Genomic DNA, 10,665 nt, shown 5'->3' with positions numbered 1-10,665 from the left:
ATATATATATACCTAGCAGCTAAAACACCACACGAGAAATTCATGCACGGAGAGTGCAAAAACAAATATTATTAGCAAATACAGAATTACGAAACGTTGGGAGTAAAGACGGGTCATTGCAACGAAATGATAACAAGCAAACAGACTTTCCTTTGTCCAAAAAAATGATAAGCACTCTGTTCCTTTACATTAGAGATCAACTAAAAATGAAAAAAAAAATGCAAAACGCAAAGCAAGAAAGGAGAATCGATGAGAGTTTAAGCAGGAGCAAGCAGTTGAGCCCATCAATGAAGGTAGAGAACTCACTTTCTCACTCTGATCACTCATCACTCTCTTCCCTTCTCTCTCTTGCTCTCTCTCTCTCAATGTTATTCTGTATGTCTTCTATTACATGAAGGGGTACGGCTAACCTCTAGAAAGAGAGAGAGAGAGAGCCAATGAAGAGAGAAGGGCATAAATAAGCGAAACCATTTAAACTTTAAGGTTCTAAAGGAAAACATAAAATGGGAGAAGAATTTAATTGCACATATAGCCAAAATTTGTTTTTATGGAGACAAAAAGCTTTGAATTTAGTGGACATGGCGTCTACCCATTGGTTGGAGAATTATTATTATTATTTTTTATGTGTATCACCTTGTAACTGAAAACCCAAAGAATTTCAACTAATTCAATACGAGACATGTTTATTATTTAGAAATACAGTTCTTACAATCATGAATTTTTTCATTAAAAAAATTATCCAAACCCTTGGCCAAGAAAAAGAAAAAAAATAAAACTCAAACCCAAAATCCCATTTAAGGAAAACAGTGGATGGAGAACCACCACAGTCAATCCATATTGGTTAGGATTCTTTAGGGTTTCTGCCTTGGTGCAACTTTGCATGGACGGTGACCATAGGAAGTATGCACCGGGTGCATGTGGATCCACAGAGACAGGGTTGGACCCGTAGAGACAAGGGGTGGACCCCATTGGCTATGAACCACAATGGACCGGGCACATGCATTAATATTTTACATGGAGTTGATTTCCTTGTGTGTATATATGGGAGCGGTTTAAAAGTACCTGCCATGGAGGGAAGAGCCCTCTCACGTTTTGTTCACTCTTGTGCATGACTTTCCCCTCCTCATTAATGATTTAGATTACACTGCACTGGATTTAACTTTTATTTCCTTATATTTTTTATTTAAAACAATTTATCAAGAATATTGTCTCATATACCACTTATGGTCAAACTCACACCTTGTAATACTTATCAACATCATTAATGACCAAAACCCTTTGTTCTTCATCATGTAAGAATCCGAAGAAATAATATGTAAAAGCCGATTGTTATTAACGTATTATTACCATAAACTGGCCGATGATCGGTTATCGTTGGTTTGCACGGGAAAAATCCGACTTCGTCTGGCAAGTTTAGGATCCGTGTGGCACGGGGTCATATACAATGATCATTGCACATTATCGGTGTTGATATGGAATGTACGTATATAATATATGATTATCGTTATATCCGTTAATATCGTTTTTCGGTTGGTATAGGGTTAGGTTCCATATATATCCATAAGGAATTGTCTAATTCTTTCAGTCTAGATATTTTCAAGAAAAATAAAAGAGTTTATGATCATGTCAAATTAAGAATATATTGGCCGTTTTTCGTTAATACAGTTTATTAATTTTACATAACTGATTATCTAACCGTTCGACCTGATTTTCTTCTAGAAAAATCCATGAAAGTGTTGCCATTACTTGATTTTGCTACACATACCCACATCCGTTGTTACAGATTATTGAGAGTTGATTAATTTGACTCATATCGAGAACTTTGGATGTGAATCCAATATTTCGGAACTTGATCAGGTCCTTCACAAAATACATTGAGAAAACATGCGTAATTTCACAGAAGGCATGGTCTATTTTATTTGTAAAATTTATATACCCTTAACAATTATAAGTAAAAAGAAAAAAGAAAAAAGAATGACACAATATAATATAGGCCCATGTAAGGGAGTAGTAGCAACCAGGCCCAATTGAACCGACTCAACGTATCCAAAGACAGAAACGTGACCGCCCCGACCCGAACGATCCGTTCCCACGTGCGATGTCTTGTCTGAATAGGCACCAGAAAAGTACAGTCAACGAAAAGGCGTGAAGTTGCCCCAGAAGTTTGAATCTATGAGCAATTTGGTCCCTGAACTTTACATATCTAGTCAAATTGGCTCTTTCCTTTTTGATAGGTTTGAACCTATGCTAGAATCTTTCAAATTGGCACTCTCCTTTGGGAATGCACCAATGAACGAAAGCCCTTTTGCCGGCGAAGTTGAAAGACCAATCCAGTTTGTCGTAACCTAATAATTCGATGTGTCATTTCCAAAAAAATTGGCAACAAAAATGTATTATCATAAGCAGAAGTTACACGTATTAACAGAAGATCAGACAAGATAATTGTTTATTACTAAGCGTAGCATAGTAGCAAGGAGTTTATTGATATATGTGAATTGGGTGATTTCTATGCTACAAGTAGTTTGAACATCATCAGTTTAAGGTATAATTTAAGTGATGATTTTCCTAATCATTTTCTTTCCACTTTGAAGTGAATAAGCTTGATTGAGCAGATTAAATGCAACGAGGAATAGTTAAGGAAGCCGAGGTGACCAATTTTACTAAAATTACAATCAAGCAAGCAATCAACTTCTCGGGTAATCCAATGGAAAAATATATGTTCATGGAACAGGATAGCGAAAAAGTAAAAAACAAAGAGGATAAAATGCATATAAAGAAAATTGTTTGCGGAAGGTCGTGATTAACTCGAATATTGATAAGACGGAATGGTCGAGCCATCTTTCGCTTTTGGCAGTTTTACCGGACCTTTGGGGACTAAATGAAACTAGCAACGAAGTTCATGGGCCAAAATCATATGCTGCTGAATGAGAGATTGCAACATCGGAAATAAATAAATAAATAAGAAAGCTTGATTCTGTGGCAGTAAGAAAGCTTGGAGGATTCATTTTCATTTCATTCCAGGAAGATTCTCATCTCAGAACAATGATAATAATGGTGTAACGATGACAGGGTGATGACCACATCCTTAACTGCCTGCCCTGTATAATAATTCCCCGACAGCGACGGTTCTGTCTCCCTCCTCCTCCTCCTCCTCCTCCATGCTCTGTTTCAGCCACCTCTGCTTTGAATAATCAGAATTGCGGTGATGACGGTTGAGGCGGCGACGGCTGAGGAGGCGGAGATTGATCGGCTGCCGATCGACCTGCTGGCCCACATACTCTCCATGATCGCCTCCTTCACCGATTTGGCACAGTTGCGTTCCGGAAGCAAAAACTTTGACCCATTTTGACTCTTCTTTCGTTGATTGATTCTATGTGGGGGTTCTGTTAAAAACAAAAAAAATTGTTGATTCTTGGTGGGTTTGTCTTGTTTGATTGGAATTGGGGGTTTTGATAGGGCCAGCGGAGTGTGCAGGAGATGGAAGTTGGGGGTGAAGCTGTCTTTCGGGCGCAGGGAGAGTCTGAGCTTCGCGGGGTGGAAGATGGACGACGACTCCACTGCCCGTATCGTACGGCACGCTTACGGCCTCAAAGAGCTCGACATGTATACTCTCTCTCTCTCTCTCTCGTTATACATGTTTTCTCTTTGTACGTAAATGTTCTGTTTGGTGTGTTATTCCTTCCTTGTCTATTGATCATCTAATTTTATGGCAATTTCCGGGAAGAGGGTTAATGGCAATCAGGTGTAATGTATGAAACTCAAGAATGTGTGCAGTCTTAAGTTTTTCGACGCCAATTGATTTCTCAGGCCATTAGATTTAGAGATGAAAGATATCGAACTGTCCAGAAGTGGGGGTTGAGTGGAGCAATGCACAAGAGGGTGATAGTTCGATTAGACGGATCATATATTTGAATCAGTTGCCATGATCGTGTGCTCCGTCCGTAGTTGTTGGCAGTCGATGGAGCTGCTGATAGTTTGAGCTAGAGAAATATTTCTGAGGCTTATGTCTCTACAAGCTATTTTCTGATCATTTTTAGCTGTCGACTTTCACATCGGAAGTTGGGAATTTTATCAATTCAATTGGTAGGTTTGCTGATATATGTGTATCGCTGTTGGTATCAGATCGAGAAGCCGCTGGGGTTGCCAGATAACTGACAGAGGGCTCTGCAGAATTTCCTCCGCGAAATGCATCGGAAACCTCACGTCCATTTCCCTGTGGGGAATGACGGGAATCACAGATGCAGGCGTCGTTCAACTGGTATGTGAATTTCATACTCCGGAAACTACGGAAAGAAGCAGCCCTCCAATCTTTGAAGTTTTCTGGTGTTTATGTTGGTTCAAAGTCTCGAAAATCAGTTTTCAGTTCCTCCATTGCTTGGTGTAACTGTACATTGGATGCTCATCCTCATCACTGCCCTAATCTTGATGCGTTCCTCTTTCTGCAGATCTCGAGAGCCAGTTCCTTGAGGCACCTGAATATAGGCGGCACATTCATCACCGATGAATCGTTGTTTGCCATTGCAAAGAGCTGTCCCCAATTGAAGGTGGGTCGCCTGATAGATTTCTCATAACTGATGTCTCGAAAAGCAGTCACCGAAGAGGCAGCTTTGTCCTGGTTCTGTGACTGCCTTGGTCATGGTGTTCTTACCAATGAGCAACTATAAGATTCGTTTTGATTTAAAACATGTTCGTCCCGACGGCGTCGTTATTGTTGGCCCTTTTCTCGCTTATTGATTTGAGTTATATAAGTGTTCTTGGTCCTTTTCTGTAAGTGCGTTCTTGCCTTCTGCTTCACAGACTATCAGCCTCTGGTGCTGCCGCCATATGACTCGAGGTGGACTCGTCGTCCTTGTGAGTAGATGCTGCAAACTTAAGTCGATTAACATCTGGGGAACGAGGGTTCCTCTAGATTGCTTCGCTGATCTGCTCAGTATCAGCCCGGATCTCGTGATAAAGCCGTAGAGCACCGAGAAATCAGCCATTTTCAGGAACCTCCTCGCCGACCAAAAGCTTGCACATACAATCAGTGTAAGACTGTACATTGTGATAGTCTTGTCTGTACAGATCTCTATTTTCATAAAGAAAAATTGGTACATATGGAAAATAATCTGCAATTGTATTCGATTCTTTGAAATGAATGGTTGGAACCATCAATCGGTCAATGCTGTAGTCATGTGGAATTACAATTGTAATAATCAAAATTGTTGTAATGGGAATCTATGTGAATTTGAATTCAAATAAAATCTTCATGAGATGAAACAGATTTCTCAGCTGTGTTTTGAACCATCCCCTTGGCCGGCATGATTCCAATGACCTATCTGTTCATCGAATGGTTCTTTCAAAAGATTACACAATGTGAGAGACTCAATAAGATTCTGACAGTCATACATATTTCCGTTGGCAGGATTCTGCTATATTATCGCAATGGAACCCGACTCTGAAATCTATTACCAACGTAGAAACCCGAGAACGTGGAGCATTACTTTTGATAGAAAGGACCATCAATATAATGATACAGTTTTTACTTTCTTCGTGGGTGGATACTAATCTCAATTCCTACAGAGAAAATACCGAATTTTAATTATGATATAAACATCCTATGTAACTCATAACTGAAGAACCTCATAGTTCATGGCATTCTCGAGCTATCTACTCTTCTAACCAGCAAACCCACCGTAAGACCTGCAAAGTAGAAATTGGTATTGTAATCGAGCTGAGGATTGGATATTTAACCAAAATATTGCATATGACCAGAAGAATCCGAGGCTCACAGACAGTTCCGAAAAAGAAGGTCCGCTGTATTTTGGAAAAGACGTCAAAACATGTTTGATTGAAAACCTTGAGATATCAGTATAAGGAAACGGGGAGAAATAAACTGCACAGTGCATACCTGAAAAATTCCCTATTGAGTTCCTGGTCCTTCATTGCTCGTTTTTTATACATGAGCTTACTCAGACAGTCCGCATCTTTATCCGCGGAACAGAATATCGAGCAGTCTTTCTTCTTTCTAATCAAATGCTCTAACTGTGGTAGGGCTTCACAAAATTCCGAGCCATTACAGCAGGGAACGAAGTGAGAGCCTTCTATCCTAAGCTAGTAATGGAGTAAGCATGTGCTAATGTTTAGAGGGAAAATGCCAACATCGACAAAAAGAAGATTAAAACAAAAAAGTGGTCTCGAGGACAAACTGTGAAAGCAGAGTTAGAAAACTGGACAGATCCCGTGAAACTTCCGCCGCTGTTCGTGACGGGACTTCTCGTAGGTAAACTGATGTTCTTGCATGAACCATAAGGTGCTCCAGCCTGCCGAGAAATCCATTATCATCTCTTAGCAGAGACAATTATAAGTTGTTTTAAATATGGCCCCTGGGCCACTGCAATTATCACAGGGCTCATATAACACTCAATAATTCAGCCAAAAAACCATTTTCACACCAGGTCCATATAAAGAATATCCCAAAATAACGCCCATTCCCTATATGCAAAAGATCAAAGCAATTATCTGCTTATATGTAATGCAGGACAAACCTGACACGCAGCGATAGTAGTACAGCCACACAATCTCTGGCCGTTGATTCTATCTAGGGCTTCGAAGACGCCACCTCCATCGCTTCTCTGCACCATTAATTAACATGAATCAGGATAATAGTGAGGAGAATATACACAAAGAAGATCATCCCATTAACAGACATTTGAAAAACAAAATAATTGACATATTCTGAGAAAAGAGACAGAACGAGCATGACAATTCTCATAAAATTTCTTTTACCATGTAAAAGTTAACTGCGATGAAGTTGGGTATGACATTTCCAGCAGCTTTATAACAGGTGCCCACCATCTGGGCAAGAGGAGTTGAGTGCTCTTTGCAAGCATCAGACTGAACTGGATAAGTAGGAAAGTAATTCATAAAGAAAAGAGAGGCGGCTTTCGAATTCAATGGTTTTGATTCTTTTCTGTTCGGGCACGAGCCTTGGACCACCCCGGGATCCCCAGCTGCAAATGGAAATGGAAACGAAAACGACACAATCAGAAGACAATAAAAAGACTCAAGACTAAGGGATATTAACCAATTACAATAACATTTCCACCATAATGCCTCATTTTTACAGGGAATTTCATAGAGGGTCAATTCAAATACATGGTTTTTCTTAGCATCTTACTGACAGAAGGACAATCTGCTTTTGCTTGCTGAATTTAAAAGAGGCCAAAAATATAATATAATCTAAATAGAAAGCTCAAAATGTTTTCGTTAATCAAAGAGAAGACTTCTTTTTCTATATCTATTCATCTATTTGTCAGCAGTTCGTTTTTCTGCTTTCCCAGAAGAACAGACAAGGACTTGCTTTTGACTTCTGAAAGAGTAAGAAAGGAAAAAAGCTTTCCGCAGCCAGTCAACCAAGAAGTATTTAAGCCGTTCTTACATTCATTTTCCACCATGTACTTCCATTGATAGGCAACTCCTTCCTCTGCTTCTTTTGAAGCAACTGAAGTGAATACCAAAATTCGGTGATTATCTTGGACCATCTCAGTCACCGTTGGCCAGTCTTCGCCTTTCTGTGGCATCTTTGAAACGGGAAACCAGTACTTATCCAACCCAGCATTAGTGAACAGATTGATTATTCCATTTGGTGTATGAACATAGTCTTCAATAATTATTGTGACAATCTCTGTTGGGTTCTCAGTCAAGAATGCTTCTACCTCCCTCAAAGTGCTGATTGCAGGTTGCTGTAGAACAAATATGAAGGCGCATTAAGAATGGATAAAAAATTATGTTTGTAAATCTGCAAGTGAAGAGCTTAATCAGCAATGAAAGGGAAGAATCCGTTACAAAGGCAGTGAAGTTGAAGCATTGCCCCCGAAATGAATGGCAGAGCCAGATATCCCCCTCAAAGTCATACATGTCCAACATCAGTCCCCTCACTCCATTCTAAAGGCATAGGATCAAACAAAAGATACAAAGAAGATTAGCAGCATATACAAAGATCATTCTAAAATATTACTCAGTTACCAAGAAAAGAATAAGAACTAAGTAGTACAAACTGACATGAAGACACAGCTTGGAATAAAAGAAAACCAAACAGACATAAAATCGTAATCAACCAATTTCATCCTGAAAGCTTAAGCTGAGATATAGTTATGCACATCTAACAAAGAGAGGTTATGCACATGCAGCATATAACTAGAACGACAACGGACCAATATCCTTTCCTTTCAAGAGGAAAGAAAGGTAATTCAGCATGCAGCACCACATGCAAGATATGGAAAAACAAATTGGACATATGAGAGGGACACAAATATAATATGAAAATAAGAACATACTCTCAACTGATTAGTCACAGTGTCCTCTTGATTGTAAAATGTCATCCTCTGCACACCTGGCAAAGCCGGAGCATCGACAATGGAGAAAGAATTGTGAGTCACCAGCCACGAGTACTTATTGTAGGGCAGCCCACCAATCTACAAACCCACCAATTGCAACACGGGAATCACAAAGCCAAAAGGTTCAGCTCAAATGATCAAATCATGAAAACCATGAAGGAGAGGCATTACTGAAACGAAGTGCATGAAATGTACCAGGAGAACATATATAATACACACACACACACACTATCTTTCAGTATAAATATCATTCAGCTCATTTGGGGATGATAACAGCTAAAACTGTAATACTATATATACAACAGCTTGCTGATGCAGCATTGCATGGTATTATAGTAGAGCAACCATCACAGGCAATGTCATTAGTTACTGCCTCGGTCATCCGCAGAGAAAATCAAGCACTCCAGCCCAATTGTGATTGAATTATGATCTGTTCTTCCACTTTTTCCCATCTGCCATTTATTTATTTGCCAAACACATGTTATCGTGGTGCCACTAAGCAACTGACCATCATTCCTACCTCGGAATGATTACAGTAATTACCTTTCTTCATCATTCAGAATCTATGGAAGTAATATTGGAAACAGATGTATTGTATCGGTGGATGGAATCACAAGGGGGATGCACTCAAACTGTTTAAATTAGGAAACTCTGTGTAACCCATCAACCCAGCTCAAATATGAAAATTATACTGAGGCTCAGACCCCGAAATAGCACTTGCACTGTATTAATTGAAGAACGCTCAGATTACGGCCATGGATCAAAATCCATAGATTGCACCCTGTTATAGCAGCATTAATTGCAGCAGGAACGCCAAATCACATTGCAACATTCTATGACACTTGCTTAAATTAGGCCACAAGTACATTGCCAATAAAAGAAAGGTGAAAACAAAGAAATAAAGAGAGAAGCTTACAGTGGAAGTGGGCGCGATAGCTTGCCCTCTAGTGCAGATAGGCTGATTCTTGCCCAGAGCAGGGCAATTCCCACAGTAGAGGCCGGGCCCACAATCCGTAGCAGCAACACACGCTTCTAGCACCTGAAAACATGTCAAGCACGACAGATCGTAAGCTAACATCCATGACCCACCACACAGAATCCTAAACGCGGACGAGTTCTTCAGTCGCGGAAGTGAATTACGTCGGATGTTTTGTGGGGTGGGGAGGGAAAGAAGAAAAGGATGGAGCTTTCGGTGAAATGGGAGTGGAGGAGAGGACCTGGCAGCCTCCATTGGAGCAGGCGGAGGAAGGTGCGATCATCAAGAGGAGTGAGCCGAGCAGCAGCAGAAGCAAGAAGTGGGATGACGGAGTGAGAGCTGCCGGAGCTCGGCGGGCATCACAGGGCAGCATAGTAGCAGCTCCGCCGCGCCCCCTCAACGCAAAGCGAGCTCGCTGAGGAGCGAGAAAGAACTCAGAGAACCCACCAGAGGAGGAGAGAGAGCAGCAGCAGCGAGGTAGAAGAAGGAACGGAGGAAGGAAAGTGAAGGGAAGAGAAGGGAAAAGCTAGGAAAGTGGAGTTTCACTCTGTCGTTGGCGATGGAGAGAGAGAGAGAGAGAGATGACACCATACTCTCGTCCTTTCGTGCTCCGAACGCGGGCTTTTCTTCAAGGCTCCAAGTTTGTGTTAATACGTTTTGCTCCCTGAATTTTTCTCCACGTCCCAATTTGACGCATCTTGATTTCTGTTGTCTCAAGGTTCCTGCCATTTCTAATGACTGAGCATCGTCAAGAGTGCAACATTCGGTACAACAGGTGCGATAGGATTTGTGCAAGTCGGTCGAGACGCGTGATTACTCGAATAGGAGCGGTTGCGTTGGCGGGCTAAATTTGTTCTTATTCCCTCGCCTATCTATGGATGATGTATTTTTACTTGAGGAATCAAAGGCAAGTTGAGTGGCGCTGCATACGTCGAGACGATATATCACACTGTGGGCGTAAACTTAAAATCTGATAAAAGTAAAGGGGATAATTGAAATTAGAAGAAGCCTACGGGGGCAAAAGAAGTCAATCCATCTACCTTTGTTTTATTCCTCTTTCCCCTGAGTCTTTTTTCCCTCCAATGGTGGAAACATCTTTTGGCCCCAAGGGCCATGAATTTTTGCCTCTTTTCTTGGTGATGATGATATTAAGACCACAATTTAATTTTCTCGCAAGTCATCTAGGAAACGGGAGTGAAGGATCAAAGACTTTCAATGACATAAATCATCGATAAATCGATCGAGTACAGAATAATAACACCACTTTTAACTTTGCACCAGTCAGCTTTCATTCGAAAGATAGCATCGGCA

General features: G+C 40.7%; 2 protein-coding genes across 4 annotated transcripts; one reads left to right on the top strand and one right to left on the bottom strand.

Annotated features, from left to right (window-relative positions):
- The first annotated feature begins 3,020 nt into the window (after window positions 1–3,020).
- Window positions 3,021–5,685, top strand: LOC116200049 (F-box protein At5g67140). 2 transcript variants are annotated; one of them, XR_004155649.1, is made up of 6 exons: window positions 3,021–3,312; window positions 3,457–3,603; window positions 4,123–4,258; window positions 4,446–4,544; window positions 4,798–5,028; window positions 5,405–5,685. XR_004155649.1 is itself a non-coding variant. In XM_031530713.1 (5 exons), exons 1-5 carry the CDS (start codon window positions 3,206–3,208, stop codon window positions 4,960–4,962), a joined length of 654 nt encoding a protein of 217 aa, XP_031386573.1. In that variant the 5' UTR covers window positions 3,021–3,205; the 3' UTR covers window positions 4,963–5,226. The 2 variants fall into 2 exon arrangements, 1 of the variants encoding a protein (XP_031386573.1); XM_031530713.1 differs by lacking the exon at window positions 5,405–5,685 and having other exon boundaries at window positions 4,798–5,226.
- On the bottom strand, window positions 5,459–9,951 carry LOC116200047 (PI-PLC X domain-containing protein At5g67130). 2 transcript variants are annotated; one of them, XR_004155648.1, is made up of 9 exons: window positions 9,596–9,950; window positions 9,295–9,417; window positions 8,319–8,456; window positions 7,828–7,926; window positions 7,421–7,724; window positions 6,769–6,992; window positions 6,528–6,614; window positions 5,891–6,302; window positions 5,459–5,682 (listed from the first exon to the last, which is right to left on the bottom strand). XR_004155648.1 is itself a non-coding variant. In XM_031530712.1 (8 exons), the coding sequence occupies exons 1-8, from the start codon at window positions 9,725–9,727 to the stop codon at window positions 6,123–6,125; spliced, it is 1,287 nt and encodes a 428-aa protein (XP_031386572.1). In that variant the 5' UTR covers window positions 9,728–9,951; the 3' UTR covers window positions 5,888–6,122. The 2 variants fall into 2 exon arrangements, 1 of the variants encoding a protein (XP_031386572.1); XM_031530712.1 differs by lacking the exon at window positions 5,459–5,682 and having other exon boundaries at window positions 5,888–6,302; window positions 9,596–9,951.
- Window positions 9,952–10,665: the final 714 nt, after the last annotated feature.

This window comes from Punica granatum, chromosome 3, assembly GCF_007655135.1.
Source record: "Punica granatum isolate Tunisia-2019 chromosome 3, ASM765513v2, whole genome shotgun sequence".
NCBI lineage: Eukaryota > Viridiplantae > Streptophyta > Magnoliopsida > Myrtales > Lythraceae > Punica > Punica granatum.
The sequence above is the reverse complement of the archived record's forward strand: the minus strand, read 5'-3'. Positions and strand labels throughout refer to the sequence as shown.